Source organism: Anas platyrhynchos, chromosome 2 (genome assembly GCF_047663525.1).
Source record: "Anas platyrhynchos isolate ZD024472 breed Pekin duck chromosome 2, IASCAAS_PekinDuck_T2T, whole genome shotgun sequence".
Taxonomy (NCBI): domain Eukaryota; kingdom Metazoa; phylum Chordata; class Aves; order Anseriformes; family Anatidae; genus Anas; species Anas platyrhynchos.
The window spans coordinates 50,908,775-50,926,883 of record NC_092588.1 but is presented as its reverse complement, the minus strand read 5'-3'; the positions used below and the strand labels follow the sequence as shown (position 1 = coordinate 50,926,883).

The following is an 18,109-nucleotide window of genomic DNA, read 5'->3' as shown; positions in this document are numbered from 1 at the left end:
CAGTGCCTCAGGGCAAGCAACAGAAGTAGCTGCTTTTCACTTCCCTTGAAGACAGAAGCAGGGCCAGGAGGTTAGAAGGGTGCTACGCAGAGAAAGGTGATCTGTGGTCAGGGCAGAAGGCGAGGTCACAACAAGAGGTAGGAAAAGCAGTCAGAAGTTGCCATATGGAAGAGACTGAGACTTAAGCCCCAGGGTAAGCCTGGCTGGGGCAATGAAATAGAGCCAGTAACTAAATCTCAATAAAGTACGGTGTAACGGAGTTAAAACCTGTTCTTATTTTTCCGTACTTTTTTTTTTCTTCCCACTTCTGATTTCTTGCATCATTCATACCTTCCATTTTAACAGTTGAACTCCCAAAGTCCTCCCTAGGGCCAGAGACAGCACTTGGCATGCAGTGAGGGAGGCTTCTCACATTGTCTGGTCAGTCCTTCTTCACAAAATTCCTGACCAGCATTCATCACTCTCTCTCTTTCCCTTCTGAGCCTCTCCTTAAGCATCAGCACCAAAGGTATTCACCCACAAGACACAAGTTCCTTTTAATCTTGAAAGGAGAGTGTTGCAAAACGATCCAAACAGTTTCATTCTGAATAGGATGTCAGGCTCTCTGGCTGAATGGATGCTATACTGGCTCTTGCTTTATTCACTAGGGAAAAGCTCTTTGATAATCAAATTGTTAGAGGCAGGAATGCTCAAATCCTGAGTGTTTGGATGTTAATGCAGAAGGATACTTGATTTCTTCTGTCTACCACAGTGCAATAATTATTATTCATAGTAGTTCTGTTGTTAGGAAAAAAAAAAAAAAAAAGTTCATTATGTGAAGTTCTTTGGGGTTTGGAATAAATCTGCATGTGACAGAGATGAAACTATTGAAAGTCCAAATCTAAGAGCTCTGTTACCAAATATGCACAATTTCATTGTGCACTGCAGAAAGAATGATACCAATAACTTAAATATGTCCCACAATCATGCTGCAGCCTTGAACAAAAACTGTAAAATGAGTTGAGGTGAATATTAAGAAGTAAGAATGGTTCATCTGTGTAACAGGATGTGACTAGGCTTTAATGAGAGTATCAGGAGATAGGAATATTGTGTTCCAGGCCTCTAAAGCAGATGCTGTAGCATAGAAGGTCTTGAATGCAATTACACTCACGACTTAAGCAAAAGATGAACCGATTATTCAATAGATTGTTATTGGTGCATTAATTCACTATGCTGCTGAGAACCCCTATGGTTTCACCTTGGTTCAGTTACTGTGTATACATTATGCATTTGAAGAAAATGTGTAAATCATCCTGCAAGCTTAGTGTAACTGTAGTGTTTTTGCAGTTTTATGGTGCTTTAGGTGCTACTTTGTGAAACAATCTTATCAAGGTAGCATATCATTTGACTACTGCACTTCATCATTTTATTTCATTTACTTTATAAGGAATTTTACTGGAGTGAAGAACTGATCAAAAAGTAAAATAGCACCTTGTAACTCAGTGTAACTTTTCCCTAAGAACCACTTTCCTCACTGTGTTGTTACATACAGACTCTTTGGGCTACAATGCTAGGTTTTACCATGTTGAATCTATGTGCTCTGAAACTTGCCATGGTTGCAGTTGACTACAGTAATTTCACATTTGACCTACCCAAGGCATATCCCAAAGCATATTCTGTCTGTTACTTCATTCTTTCACTGCACTGAGTCTTTGTAGACTTGATCTCCAGATCTCACCAGTAGATTAAATTTGCTCTGTCTCTGGGGCTCCAAGAGCTTAATACACTTAATCGCAAAACATTCTTTCTATTGTCAAGAGATTTGGAAAGCAGTGTTCTTGTAATTGATAACCATGTCTTTGTCCAACGTACTCCTTCAACAGCTACCTAAATTGAGCTGGCAACCATTCCTTGCTTGGTCAGTGCCAGGCACCACAGGTTTTCATGGATCAACCTCTTGGGCATTAATTCAATAGTGAAAAGACCAGACCAACACTCGAAGCAGTTTTCAGTGCAGCATATATATGCTTTAGATATGGTCACTGTCAAAGCTGTAGGTACAGAAGTTCTACAAACAGCACTAGTCATTAGGCACCATTATTAATTTCACTATATAATGGTCTTCTGGGGTAGTTATATTGTAAACGGGGACACAGAGTTTAGGGAGCCTATCTGCTCAGAGTACGGTGTAGAGTCAGTGGCAAGGGTAGAAATAGCACAGTCACTAACACATTTCCTGTGTGGACAATGTCTGGTTTGACTAAAGTAAACCAGATTTGTGTGCCTGTCACTTGGGTCAGGTTAAGAATGTTAGTGCTTTACTGTTTTTCTCCCTGCTTAGTTGTTCGATGCTCTTATTCTGTTTTGTTCTATCTTTCCTTTATTCATTCAACCACATTCCTGCATAAAGATGTCATGTAATGTAAACTAACAACCTGCAAGCTATTCCTGATACCCTTATGGTCATATGAATGAGATTATTCTTCTCTGTGAAGTCAGAGTAAAGCCAGGAGGCTTTCCTCTCCTCAGCTGTGCTCTGAATCTCTCATATAAGAGTTAACACAAAGTCAGTGGAAACCAATACACGTGTTTCCAGAATGTTACTTCACAACAACAGGGATTTTGTATCTGATCCTGAATATAAAATCTCAGGCAAGGCCCTTGATCTCTTCCAGTCTTTGATATACCTGCATGGGACTTTATAAAAAAATAAAAAATAAAAAATGCAGCAAGTTCACCTTTTGGTCAACAAAAAGTAGAGCAGTGAAAATGAGAGAACTGTTCCTACAGCCTTTGGAAAACCAATGGCAATTAAATGAGGAGTTCAAAAAATCAGAGTCTTAGGGTTTTATTCTATTCTCTTTTTTATAGTTTTTCTTTTATATTCAATTTCAGCTAAGGTTAAAAGGAAAATATTCAGAAATTGAAAAAATGGATGGATTGATCCGATGTTTGCTTAAAAGAATATATGTCTTTGGGGTAGCAGGTTCTTTCTGGGCTACCTGCTTGCTGCTGCAGCGGGAGTGCAGTAAGCAAGTGATTATTAAAATTTGATTACATTGGTTTCTGCTTCAGCTGTAGAATGAAGTTGGTCTGATCATTGCAGTTCTCCATATTTTTTTTTGTGTGTGCCTATCTTTAGTTTTTGCTTTCAGCTGTCTCTATGCCTGAACCTTCCAGTAGTTTCTAACGTATGTAATTGTGGCATCTGTTTAATGCAGAGCCCCTGGTTCTTGGCAGTGGATAAGGAATGCTTTTGTACTCAGTGGAGCTGGGCTGGGAATGCATTGGTCCAATTCCCTGGTAGTAAATCAGGCTGTTCAGTTATACACCTTTGCCAACAATTTCAAGTAGTTAGGATGGAAATTGGAGATAATAGGACTGGAGGAAAATTCCAGTTTTCTCCCAGTGCCCTCCTGCTTTCCCCTCTAGGCCAGCTACAAAAGAGAGACAATGAAAGAAATCACTGTGGTAATTTCACAGTTCCAGAAGTTTTCCCATGTAGTGGGACAATCCTCCTGTGGCCAGCTGCATTGCTTTTGATAACATTTTATAGAGGGGCCTTATTCTACAAGAAATATTTATGAAATTTATTTATGTCTTTGGTCCCAAAGGATATAAAAGTGCTTTATATTTTCACTATACACAGAAACAGTTTATTGACATAAAATAACCTCTCTAATGGAAAGTGACTGAAAAGCTATGCATGGTTCCTTGTACAGAAGAAAATTTGGCCATGGTTAGCCAAATTATTTAGGTCATACTCTTCTACAGAAAGAGACTTTTCTACACTTTTCATACATACATATATATATAGAAGGTCTGTATACTTTATGTAGGAAATAAAATGGAACTTGTCCTTATTTCTTTTTAGTGCTACATTTGTTCAGTTAGGAATGGTGTTTTTTTCACGTGGCCTGAGAACTTGCGAGTCTAAAACTTTCTTACATGTAGCTTTCAAACATAAGTTCTTTTAGCTGTTTAGTTGGGCTTTCTGTTGTTTTTGTTGTTTTCAGTGTCTGGTATTCTTGAGACTCAAAATCCACGACTTTCAATGATTTTCATATAGAAAATCTCACAACTGTAGTATTCTAAAAATAACTAGAGCTTGAGACTTTTAATTTTCTTCATCTTACACAAATTGTTAATGGGACATTTTCACGCAAATTAAAGCTCCTGGATTTTTAGTAGTTTTCTCACACAGAATTCATCTCTATAATGTATTTGGCAGAATTCTGCATTTAAGTACCAGCAGTGCTTCTCTGATTAATTGTATTTATTGTTGTTTCTCAAATTATTATACGTCTTTTAGAAGTATGAGAACATTTGTACTAATTACATTAAATCTCCGCAATGGCAACATATGGCAAGAAATAGGGTTGGCAGTGTCATGAGATTCTAAATGAGCGAGAGAATGAGTAATTCTGAAAAGAAGGGCAGGGGGGATATAATTATGTCTGAACAAGATATGAAAACAACCCTTTGCTAATAGAGCAGATAGGTTGAACTGCTTTGGTAGGAGCTGATTCTGTACTCCTTACTGAAGGCAAGGGAATATGTGCTGGTGGAAGAAGTGTACAACTGTTTCTGCAGCTTTCCCCTTACTCTGTTGTTAGACATCTTTCAAAACTCAGTTCTTACAGGTGTATGTTCTTGCAGATTGCCACATGATTAAATATTCAATATCTAGCCTCTCGTGTTTGAACAATACTGTTTCATCAGAAAAATGGGGATGAAAACTGGGAAACATCTCTAACGGCATCTTCACACACAGAAGATGAGAGAGAAAGTTTGATGAAAGCCTAGTTTTCAAAGGGTTGCCTGAAGCATGTAGCTAGAGGCAAGTTAACATTAGTTATAGTCCTTTGCAAGGCCTGTTTACATGTTTCCTCTGTAGTCAAAGGGCTGTATGTGTATGCTTAAAAATTACAAATGCCTACATGGTTCCTTTCAGTCTTTTATCTTACCAACATGTGAATGCTACTTGACATTATGCGCTGAAATGTTTTAAGATCTCAGGCCTCTTTTTAATTACAGTCAATATATGGAATTCATTTAGGTTGGAACTTAGCCCTTTTGGAGAGTTGCATTCCTACTTGCAGGAGACTCAAAACAGAGGGAGAGATGTAAAGCAGAAACGCATAGCTGGAGCGCTGATACTGTGTGCTCCTGCAGTCTGAGTCTGGGTGGAGGGTCTGGCTGTGTAAGAGGTGATGCAGAAAAGCCAGGCTGGGTCCAGATTTTCTCAGGATGGTGGTGCTAGGTCTCCAGCTTCTTCTTTGTGACATTCACATAGGCAGAAATAACAGAGATACACGATTTATTTTTAACTCTGCCGCATAAGGAAATACCACCAGAATTATTTTAACCATTAAGGATAGCCGTTCTGCTTGTGTTGTAACATGGGAAGTTTTCACTCAATGTGAAGCAGTTGTAATAGGCAGTTGTAATAACAATTACGGATAATAACAATTACGGATAAAGCTGTAGATGGGAAGCACCAGGAAATATTTTTTTTCTTCAGAATTTAAATAGTTATTTAAAATGCTGAAATTTATTTCCTTGTTGTCATTGATTTTTCCCCGTGGAAACAAGTTCTAGTGTCAATGTCAACTGATTTCTTTAAGTAAAGGGATATCAAAAAATTCTATAGTATTATGACAGGAAAAGAAGCTAAATAACATACACTCTGTAATTCTTTATGGTTAAATTTCTAACATATAGAAATAAGTTCCTTGTATTTATTCCTAATCCGGTTAAAATATAAACTGAGCATGTTTTATCTCTTCACTTGGGAGTGCTTGTATATGTATTATATGCAGACATAAATATACATAAAATATCTAACATTACTTAAATAGTGGATGAGCTTTAAAGTGATTTGATTCAACAGTTGGAGACGCATTATGTATTGTATGGTTTAAAGTTTTATAGAGATGGATATGTCATCTGTCTGTTCCAGACATGTTGCATGATATGCCCAGATATGCATTCTTGCTACCTTCCATTTGTGTCATCAGTTCTGGTCTCAGTTTCATCTTGATTTTTCATACATTAATATTTGGCTTTTCTTTCCTTCCATTTCATCTTTTCCACCACTGCCTAATCCTTCCACCATCATGGCAGAAGAAGCTATCACTCCTACACTTATTACCTGTAAGTAACTTCTTTGACATCAGAGACACGCTTTCTGCCATGTTGTTCCATGCACAGTTAGTGAATGCTAATATTACAAGTTCCTTTATGAAAACCAAACCTTTAAAAATTTTACCAAGATAAAAAGCTAAAAACAGCATGGTCAATAATGTAATGAAATACTTGGTTTTATAGAAGTTTCTATGCCTCATACGGTGCATTAGAGTCCTTTGAATATAGTTACATAATGAATTTTCTTAATTAAAAAGTAGTAGGTATAAATATCACTACCATGTCTATGAGAAATTTTCATGCCTAAGTAAAAATTTTTAGAATTTATGTAGTGGTTTCTTTCTTATTTGGCCTGATGAAAATATACCATTGGTTAGAGATGTACAAGCATTTCCATTTGTTGCTATGCACTTAATACTACTTTTTCATGAATAATGATCATGCATAAACATCTTGCATTGCCATTACTGGGGCGGATTTAAAAGGAAAGAGAGCTAAAAAATGAGGGCAAGATGAATAATAACTTGCAGTAAGTAAACCATCATTTTGATACAGTCCTGAGTAATACCATTGTATGATTCTTTATTTACCCAAAGTTCTTGCTTCATTCTCTGCTGTCAGCGGGTGATGAATAAGGGTTCTTCTGTGAATTTAGCAAACACCTTTCAGAGGCTGTTCACCTTTTCTCACTTTCCAGGTTCACGGAATATATGGTAGTTTTTGGTTTAGCAAAATATTAGAGATCTTGCTTAATTACAAAGTGACATGCATTTAAGATTGTTTAATCTTGTTGGCTGGCCACCAGTAGAAATCAACTATCTAACAGATATGTGTCTTCTTTAAAGCTCAACTTTAAAATTCGTAGGAAACTTGAGGGTATTTTCATATGGTTACTGAAGATGGGGTGTTACTTGCGTGAGACATACTATAGTACTAGTTTTCAGGTACATTTGGTAATTGAATGCTCTTCAAAGGAAAAAATCTCAGTAATGTTTTTATTTAACATAATACTAAGTTTCTCTTGTTCCTTTTTTAGTAGCTCTTCATACTTTTTAAATAAACATTTTGTCAATAAATATGTTGAAAATCTTCAAACTTTCATTTATGGAATTTATGGAAAAATTAGTATATGTTTTCTAAGTTGAAAACTTAGTAAGCAGAACCATACTTCAAATGAATTAAAGCAACTAAAATTTAAACCTCTTAGCTCAAATTTCCTGAGACATGAATATATTGAAACTGCTCATTTGCTTTGTAATTCATATTTCATACTACATTATTAGACACTCTATATATAGTGCATTTTTTTAAGCTGTTCTTTAAAGCACTGTATTAATGTGAAGGTCAGAAAAAATTCTCTCTTCCATAGATGCAGTATCTCAGAATTTGTTTCTGCTCCTGAGATGAAAAGACTGTATTTTCCATGAAATAGGCCTTCAAGAAAACATTCAGTTGGGACCATTTAACCATTGTTTTGAAAATGTAAAACTAGTATAATATAGTAAGTCATAGAGTATGTTGTTGCCATAACAAGTAAACATATTTAAATTAATATTTTAATATGATTCATGTCTCAAGGCTAAGTCAAAAACAAAAATTGAAACAAACGAAACGTTAAATGAAGCACTGTTTCATTATTCAAAGAAATTGGAGTATACATTTTTTTTTCTTTTTTCACTGACAGTGGAAAATGTGTGAATTGAAATGTTTCTATAAGCTTTGGAAACAGGTTTTGTCCACAGTTTGCAATCATAGAGGCTGCTAATAGGGGTTGGAATAGTTTGTTGGTTTTTTTTTTAATTTGGTGTAATCTTAGTGTCTTCAAGAGAAGACTTGTGTTTTTGTTAGTGTGATCCAAACGTAGTAACTTTGTGGCTTGGGTACATGGACTCTTCTAAAAGAAATTGTGTGATACTGACTGTATATCGTTTTACTGGTTATCTGGAGAAAGAAGGAAAGTAACAGCCCAAAAAGGAGCAGACAAGATCAGCCCACGATATGAGGAAACATTCTGGACCAAATTCTACACCTGTTTACTCAGCATGCAATTTCACTGAAATTGGTGGAGATCTTAGATGAATGCAGAATTCATTCCAATTTTATTTTTAGCTGAGGAAGTTGGTATGGGTTATAAAATGATCTATATTTTGAGAAACATCATTTGAAGTGCTCTGCTATTGCTAATTTACCACTTCTATACTGAGTATCATATTCAAATTTACTGATTAGTCATTGTAAATGCAAGCTGTGACATCCATCTGAGCATCTATGCACTGAAATAGTTACTATTGTCTTGTGTGCTGCTTTCCTTATGTGCTGTGGGCTCCTTTTCCCTACTAGACTGCAATCTCTGCCACTTCAAGATCCATCCTAAATTAAAATTAAAAAAGAAAAACTTGGCAGATGCCTAGTGCTGCTGATGAATCATCAGAGGTGGACCTACAGCTGTGCATATTTGGCAGAGAATTATTTCCATTTTATCTTGTGTTTACTAGTTAGCCAGTCAAGAGACATTACAAAAAAGAAGCTGAGTACTGCTATTAAGAATTATACTTCTTGTTAATGGGTTTAAGTGCCTCTGCCTGCGCCTTTCCTCCCACTTTTGCTTTCCTGGTGCATTTTTTACCTTTCACCTCAGTCAGGAAGCAGATTTGGTTTTTTGTCTGACCATAGTTAGTTCTTTATGAATTCTTTTGTTCTCAAGATTAGAGCAGATTTCACAGCACTCATTAACTCTGCAGCAGGTCTTTTGACTTCCTCGTAAATTCCAGGTGGGGAAAAAGAAGAATGGGGTCAATGTCATTAGTGACACTTGTAAGGACTGGTGTTCACAGTGGGGCAGCCAGCATTGCCATGACTCTACTTTCTTCCAACACCTCTTTGGATGGGCACAACCCAAGTGACATTGGCCAGAGAAGGAAGAATACATTGATAGTTTGTTGTGTAATCGTGGTAAATGAACTAGACAAGCCTGTTGGTGAAGTGGAAATAAAGCAGCGCCATGCTGATCAGTGATCATTATCTTTTATATTCAAGATTTTCATTTAGACAAAGATTTAGATAGAGGCTCTGTCTGCTTTGGAGATCATTAATCATTATTAGTCAGGAGCTAATATAACTAAATTCATGCAAATTCAAGCATGAAGGCAAACTGAGTGCTTCTTCTCTCTGAATTAACTCAAGACACTGGCCTCTGATGGACAGTTTGGGGAATTCAACTTGCCCCAAATTCCAGGTCAGATATTACAGATTGCAACTGTTCATGTTGCTTTTGAGAAAAGGCTTCATTACCTTGCTATGAGTAGGATGTGTGCCCAATTAAAATGCAAAGTTTTGAAGGTAGTTTTTGATGGTGTCCCTCAGTTTGAATCTGATATCAAAATGGTACGGTATGGTTATTACTGAAATTAGCTACTTATGCAACAATGGTGCTGCACAGCAGTTAGGTGCATGATGTTATTCTATTTTTGTGCCTTATTACAAGTCATTTCAACCTGTGCTAAAGCAGGGAAATAGGAGACAATTATTACCAAGTATTCCTAGAAAATATTAATCATGTTGGGATCTTAATAGCATCAAATCTAGCTGATGTTGTCCCACCCAGCACTAATCATCTAGTTGGGTGACTTAGCACAGGGATGCATCACAGGTACATCTTCTATATAGAGATCTCAATCCAGAAGCTTAATACAACATTGAAATATTATTAAAATGGACTGTGTATAACAACAGATCCTATTGCCTAATACTTTTAATATGACTTGGAGAGAACAGAATAGTTCCTGCAAGAAAATTAATTCTACAAACATTGCACTTTTTTGTATAAACGAAAATAAAAATATACTCTACTTTTCATGAGAATTTGATTGTTTGGAGTGCAATTGAAATATACTTTTCTCCTGTATCTCAGTTGAGCTCAGGAGTCTGGGAGAATGCTCTCAGTTACCTGTGTGTCTCTTGCTTTGCCAGCATATTTCCAGTGCTGGCTTCTGGATCTCTGTACAGAGAGATAATCTGTGATTCATTTCCCCAGTCTGACTGGGGACGATGCAGTTGTCCTAGCACCTATGGCAGAAGGTTAGCAGATTTGCAAAATGACCCTAATAATCAGAGTCATAAAATTTTCAGAAAATCAATGTTGTTTAAACTCTGAGCAGTGATTTCTGCATAATTCCAGGAAAGATGTGGTCATAGCATTTAAAATTTACATATGAGTTTGAAAATACTGAGAGATGTTACAAACATTTCGGTATTCCCAACTGTAGTTGCCTCTGGAACTAGAATAAGTTCATCCATTTGCATCTTCCAGGTAGAGGAGAGCTCTGAACAGAAAAATGTGAATGCGTTTGAACTGCCTGATGTGTTTGATCTGTTAGACGAAGCCTGTGATCTCTTCTGGATCTTTAAATATGCATAGTTACATAGACTTGTATCACAGAATCATGTAACCCAAAATAAATGTGGATTTCTGTAATTGTCCTGTAGGCTAGACTTAAATCATTTGGGGATGTCCCATGAGTTTTGTTGCATCTGGTAAAGTCTATAATGCCAATATGCAGTGCCCAAAATAGCAAGGAGAGAGTTTTACTAAATCGGCATAGCTGAAAAATACATTAGTGGGCCATGTGCCATGTGCTTTGAGTATGGGGGTACAATATCTAGCTTTCATGCAGAGATACTCAGCAATCTCAGAATTAAAATAGTATTTTTAATTAAAATACATCACATTATTTTTAAAAATAGATGTCTGAACTCATTATTTCTTACACTGATTCCTTGTTCCTTCTGATCCTTTCGGATGTGATTGTATTGCTGTATAGCCAAGGCTTATGTTCACATTTCTCCATAGCAAAATGTATAAATAATCCTTAACACTCAGACCACCAGTAAGTAAATCCTTTTTTTTTATTATCTCTTTCTGAAGTTTTGTGAGCCCCTCAGGACAAGGATCTGACTACATGAAATAGCTTTCTTGAGCTGTGCCAGAGATCAGATTAGCAAAGGTATTCACACAGAGGAATAGCTCTGCTTCAGTTGCCCTTTTGTGGACATATTTAGATGCTCACTCCAAGTTACTGTTCCAGCACCTACAAGTAGGAAACCCATAGTCAGTTCTGAAGTTACCCAGACTGCTCAAAACCGCATTAGTACAGAGGTGTTGAGTGAGAAACCATAACCTGTAATGTGCTGCAAATGTGGATTTTTCAAAATAAATGAGTACTAAAGAGAGAGTGAGGTGAAGTATCAGAAGTGATTAATTGCTATGCTGGTCACACAATCACATTCAGTTACTGTCCTTGTTCCCTCAGTGTCAAGCAGTAAATTTGCAGATGAGCTAAGGGTTTGGAGACTGTTCTGTCCTTAAAGGGGCAGTTTAATTTTCAGTTTACACCGCTATTTTTTTGGAAGTTACAAGACATTTAGCATGGTGACCAATATGACTGTAGGAAAAATAAACGCTTATGTAGTCTAGAGATGTCTTGGTTTAATAAAAGGTTTGTCTTGCTTTTCTAAACTAATACACAGGGATTTGAATTGAATGCTGAGAATTTTTTAAGAAATTGCGGATTCCATATACTCTTTGTAGGGTAAGCCGGAAAGCCTGTCTTTATTATACAGAAAGCTGAGATATAATACGTACATTCTGGAGGAGAGGAGAGGGTAGGGACAGGTATGTGTATTAAGCTACCCTCTGTATTTTTGCATTTGTATTGCTGTTCCATACTGAGTCGTGTTCAGTTACTGCGACCTGTTTACCAGGGTGGATCATTCTCTCTGTAAAATCTTGGGTTGAATTAATCCTCAATTAGCCTGTTGGCATTGTTTATAGTTTGCTAAAAATTTGGTTCCCAAGTTTGTCATGCTTTCTGTCAACAGCAATCATTCTAGTTACTGAGATTTTACTGTTATCTTCCATCATTGTTGAAATAGACTTTAAAAGAGGGTATAAGATGAATCATTTTCATTCACTTTGTTTAAGGCTAAAATAGAATCTTCTCTCAGGAAAAAGGTGTGATTCATGCCTTTTTAGCTCTGAAATTGCATTTCTGTATACATTGATAGCTAGACACTGACTTCAGATTCTTTCATTTTATCCAAATGGAAAGCAGAGTTTTTCACTGTTTTAGTGTTAGTATTTATTGTACAAGATGGGTAATGACATGGAAAACTTACTCTCTCTAAACCTAAACCTGCCATTACACTTTGTATGAATGTAAAAGCATTAACAGTAAAGAAGATAAACTGCATATTAAAACCAAAACTCACATTGTAATTTATGTTGCTAAAGGCCTTTATTTTTTCTTCAGGTTAGGTAAATTGAGGTGTTAGTTTTCAAAGTGGTTTAATGAAATACTGAAATGAGCAGCAGCAGATGACTGCAAAAGGTAGGACTACAAGGAACAAGGTTAATGTTGCTTTGCATCTATCCTGGACTCAAGGAGGACCAGCAGAAGAGAAACGCTTAAAGAAAAAGGGATAGAAGAAATCATTTGGTGAATCTAGCCTAAGACTTCATTGCTCCAGTATAGCACAGACTTAATCACTTCTGCAATAGAGATAAGAGCAACTATAACAAGGTGTTTGTGTCTGTTGAATGATGTCAGCACAGGGCACTGAGGTGTTATAGTCATTAGTGCTGCAATAACTTCTACCGAGTTACTGTATTTTTGTTTGAGCTTCTAATCTGTAGTCTTTTATCTAACCCCTGAATCCCATGGGAGATTCTTCAGCTGAACTACCTTTTTTGACCCTCCTTGCAAGGAATGTGGCCAGATTAATGATAATCCATCTCCAGGTCGCATGTGTCACTGTTCTCAATTTCGCAATGAAACTGTTCTCATCTTGGCTCCCGTTCCTTCTTTTCCTTTCCGTTTGCTTCCTTACCTACAGTATTCCATGAGCTCCTTTAAAGTCTACGTTTCCAGTTCCCTGATGTAGAGAACATTGGCTATGTGCTTTCCACAGTGTCTAGCAGACCAAAAACATCTTTAATTTCCAAATTGTCTTTATGTCATTTTTCCTGGTCATTGTTTTTCTGCAATGAAGTGCCTAACTCTGACATGGGAGAATAAGAAACCGTGCCTCAGGTAGTTTCTTGTGTCGCTTCTGGTCACTCTGGCCTTTTGCCTCTGCCTCCATTTGTGAGAGCCTGTGCAGGGATTCTGTCTGATCAGGGTCCTTCCTAACTTCAGAACAATAGCCCATATGCGAAGTGTAGATAACGAGATTGCATCATCTATGAATTTGGGACTCACAGAAACAAAGCAGAAAAGGAAACAGAGGGAGCAGGCTGTGCTGTGTGCTTGCAAATCCAGCAAAGCCTGGCATTTCATCATTCCAGACACCGTGTTACAAAACAAAATATTTTTTAAAGACTTATCATAGGTATTAGAATCAAAGCTCTATTTCATTTACAAGTGTGCTAGAAAGGTTTTATTATTATTACTACTATTATTATTAGACTGTAGCTTTTAGTGTGTGCTCTAGAGAGAAGACTGTAGGACTGTCAGAAAAGTCTTGCATAATTGTGGTTAGTTCCTGTGCCAACCTAACAGCAGCAGTGACCCAAGTAAAACAAGGTGGTAGCTGGAGCAGAGCAGGGCTTGGTAGGGCTTGTGCCAGCAACTACCTGCTCCTTTAGAGTACCGAGCTGACGAAACATAAAGAAACACATTTATTTTTCGTTTTAGCAGCAGAAGCTCAGAACCACTTCTGCTGAGGTTTCTCACACAAATTATGAATCTCAGATCTGTTGGTGAGACACTGAACCACATGGCTGGGGGATATCTAGATTATACTCAGTGCACCTGCAGAGTGAGTTTGCTTCTCTCCTTGCTCATTCTCTAATTCCTCTGATCATAAGACACGAATTTGAGACACAAATTTGCCAGAGACATGAGCCAGCAGTGTGCCCAGGTGGCAAAGAAAAGCAGAGTATTTGTGCTACTCGGCATCTCCCCATGCAAAGTGGCAGTGTGCTTTCCTCCTGTGTGTTGATGTCAGTAGCCAGAAGTACATCTTCCAGTATGGATTTGTCCAACATGTTTGTTCAGTTATAATAATGGATGCATATTGGCTGCAGCAAGCTACGGTTAGGGTAGGCTAGACAGGCTTTTACTTAGCTTAAAAAATGTATATTGGGTTATGTTTTAGGTGTAAAGGAATTTATGTTGCAGTTTATGGTCATATTTGTCAATTGCCCATGGAAGGGTCACTTCAAAGCAACTAAAGTTCGTGATTTACAGTATATTTTCAAAAGCTGATGAAATACCGAATGCTTGGTATTTATTTTAATAGCTACATAATATACTGAATGCTTTGTACATATTTAGGGGTGACCTTATTGCTCTGTATAAGTACATTAAAGGAGGCTGTAGCGAGGTGGGGGTTGGCCTGTTCTCCCATGTGCCTGGTGACAGGACGAGGGGGAATGGGCTAAAGTTACGCCAGGGGAGTTTTAGGTTAGATGTTAGGAAGAATTTCTTTACTGAAAGGGTTGTGAGGCACTGGAACGGGCTGCCCAGGGAGGTGGTGGAGTCACCATCCCTGGAAGTCTTCAAAAGACGTTTAGATGTAGAGCTTAGGGATATGGTTTAGTGGGGACTGTTAGTGTTAGGTTAGAGGTTGGACTCGATGATCTTGAGGTCTCTTCCAACCTAGAAATTCTGTGATTCTGTGATTCTGTGATTTTAAGGTGAGATTGTCACGTTTATGATACCTCACAGAATAGGATCCTGATCCTGGCAGTAGAATTTTAAGTATTGAGAACAAGTTACTGACTCTGCATGTCCAGACCTACTGCAGGTTCCCAGCAGGAACGTGATGATGTGCTTTTTGCTGAATAGGGTACTACATTTTCAGCTATCTTTTGCTGGAACTCAAAGCACTGTAAACCTCTTTTGAGGCTGGAATACTGGACATTCATAGGATTTTCTTCTCCAGATCTCTGTCCACAATGGATTTCATTTCACATGCTCTTTAGATCCTACTTCCATTGTCTTCCTTCCAGCTTATTCTCGTTTTCTTCTTTAATTATTCTACTGACCATTTTCTTTTCCATCTCTCTCTCTCTCTTTTTTTTTTTAATTACATTTTTTTGTGATACTTACTAAAGGGATATTGCTTAGATAGAATTGCAGAATCACAGAATGGTTTGGGTTGGAACATAGTTGACCTTAGATATCACACTATTCCAATCCCCCTTTGTGACAGAGACACCTTCCAGTATACCAGGTTTCTCAAAACCCCATCCAACCTGGCCTTAAACATTTCCAGGGGAGCAGTATCCACAAGTTCTCTGGGCAACCTTTGCCAGTGCCTCACCTCCCTCATAGTAAAGAATTTCTTCCAAATATCTAATCTGAATCTCCTTATCTCCTTAACGGCTCTTTGTCCTATCATTACACCCCCTGACAAAGAGTCCCTCTCCATCATTCCTGTAGGCCCCCTTCAGGTACTGGAAAGCTGCTATAAGGTCTGCCTGGAGCCTTCTCTTCTCCAGGCTGAACAACCCCAACTCCTTCAGCCTGTCTTCATAGAAGAGATGCTCCAGCCCCTTGATCATTCTCGTGGCCCTCCTCTTGACAATAGGTCCATGTCCCTCTTGTGCTGGAGGGCCCAGAGTTGAACACAGCACTCCAGGTGGGGTCTCGTGACACAATCACCTCCATTGACATGCTGGCCACGCTGCTTTTGATGCAGCCCTGGATATGGTTGGCTTTCTGGGTTGCAAGCACACACTGTTGGCTCATGATGAGCTTTTCATCAAACAGCACCCCCAGGTCCTTCTCCTCAGGGTTGCTTTCAATCTATACTCTACCCAGCCTGTATTTGTGCTTGGGATTGCCCCATCCCAGTTGCAGGATGTTGCACTTGATCTTGTTGAACTTCACGAGATTCAGACAGGACCACCTCTTGAGCCTGCCCAGGTCCCTCTGGATGGCATTCCTCCTCTCCTGTGTGTTGACCACACCACACAGCTTGGTGTCAGCAAACTCAGTGAGGGTGCACTCAATTTCACTGTCCATGTCACCAGCAAAGATGTTAAACAGTTGCATGTCCCTGACCCCTGAGGAGTGCCACTTGGACATTGAGTCATTGACTGCAACTCCTTGAGTGCCACCATACTGCCAATTCCTTACCCACTGAGTGGTCCATCCATCAAACTGATGTCTCTCCAATTTAGAGACAAGGATATCATGAGGGACAACGTCAGATGCTTTGCGTAAGTCCAGGTAGATGATGGCAGTTGCTCTTCCCCTATCCACCAATACTGTAACCCCATCATAAAAGGCCACCAGATTTGTCAGGCATGGTGCAGCCTTAGCGAAGCCATGTTGGTTGTCACCAATCACCTAAGGAAGTGATAATAAGGATTAATGAATAAGGATTTTCCATGTCCCTTAGCATAGTTTCCTGGAGGTGTTCAACACCATGTTGGAAAAAGTCCTGGGCAACTTGATCTAGTGGGTAGCACCCCTGCCCTTGGCAGGGGAATTGGAACTGGATGATCTTTAAGGTCCCTTGCAACCCAAGCCATGTTATGATTTTATGATTCTATGATGTATCTCATCAGGTTCCATGGACTAATGCTCCTATCTGTTTCTTAAGTAAACCTGAACCTGATTTTCTCCTACAGTGGGTTCATCATTCTTCCAGTCACTGCCTTCTGGGGCCCAGACTATGTGGCTAGATCTCTTGCTGGTGAAGACTGAGGCACAAAAGTCATTGAGTACCTCAGCCTTCTCCATCTCCCAGGTGACCAGGTCTCCTATTTTCATTGGGAGAGGACCCAGTTGCCCTTATCTTCCTTTTATCACAGATGTACCAATAGACTTAGATAGACCTACTCTGTGGAAACATGGAACACGATAACATTAAAGAAAGAATTAAGTTCAGTGTCTAAATGAGTAATTTCTGTGTTGAATATCATTTTTTTATTTTCATGGGGAAATAGCTGTTTTTGTTTTATCATTTTTATTTCTTATATAAAATGTATTTTGCTAAGGCTTTAAAAATATTCACATCCAGGTTGAAATTTAGCATGCAATATTTTACATTCAAAAAGAAAAATTGTATCTTAAGCGATTGAAAATGATGTCACCGTAGAAATTCCAATATAATATTAATTATAGGAAGTATACTTGAACACCCACAGTACTGTGTATTTACTTATGTCAAAACAAGATAATGCTTACTGTATTAAGAATAGCTTTTCATTTTATGATTGCCTGTTGTTTTTTGAATCATAACCTTCACTTGTTTCTTTAATTTAGGAGAAAAAGCTATTAAACATAGAGACTTCCTGAAAGCGTGTGCTGCATGAAAGCTTTAATTAAATCTACAAGTAAAGCTTTAAAAGAACAAGATTCAAATTAATTGCAACAAGGACCATGCATTTATTTCTGTGACAGGCCTTCGCGTGTTAGAGAAAAGGCAATCTGTGTACCCTTATCTGAATTAGTAAACTCAATATCACTTTTCATTACCATGGTAGGTCATTGCCATGCGTCTTCAGTGTGACACTGTTTACATGTTAATGACCTCACAAATAGAGCCTGTTCCAAACAGTTTGCAGTAGTAGAAAGTTGTAAATCCATGAAGTGGAATAAACTGTCCTCAGCTTTCTGCATCATTGCATCTTGCGAGTTCCCCTCTAGACTGAGTTTCATAATTAGGCAGCAGTATAATTAAGGCAAATTCAGTAAATGCAAATAGGGCAAAAGGATTTATAGCTGATTATGGCTGTTATAGCATACCTGAAGTAAATTAATTTCTAAGCTTTGTTATTAGCTGACTTCAATGACATGGAATTTAGAAGTAGAAAGTATTGTTCACAAAAAGTGTTTATAGCTAAAGTCAGCGAGTGGTAGTCCAGGCAGATATATTTAGATTTACTAAGTGCTCAAATATACCCATGGAAAGATTCAGTAGAACATACTGCTTTAGTTGTTGGTGTATGATTGCTTTTGAATTAGATGAG

General features: G+C 38.0%; 1 protein-coding gene across 14 annotated transcripts in view; it reads left to right on the top strand.

Annotated features, from left to right (window-relative positions):
• Positions 1 to 18,109, top strand: part of PTPRM (protein tyrosine phosphatase receptor type M) — a 472,980-nt gene that overhangs the window by 309,310 nt on the left and 145,561 nt on the right. For 8 of the 14 annotated variants that reach the window (XM_027452030.3, XM_027452024.3, XM_027452023.3 and 5 more), the window contains one exon: positions 6,106 to 6,135. The exons of the other annotated variants lie outside the window; for them this stretch is intronic. In XM_027452030.3, the coding sequence (XP_027307831.1) occupies positions 6,106 to 6,135 (30 nt within the window). The remainder of the gene's footprint in view (positions 1 to 6,105; positions 6,136 to 18,109) is intronic. 14 annotated transcript variants of the gene reach the window in all.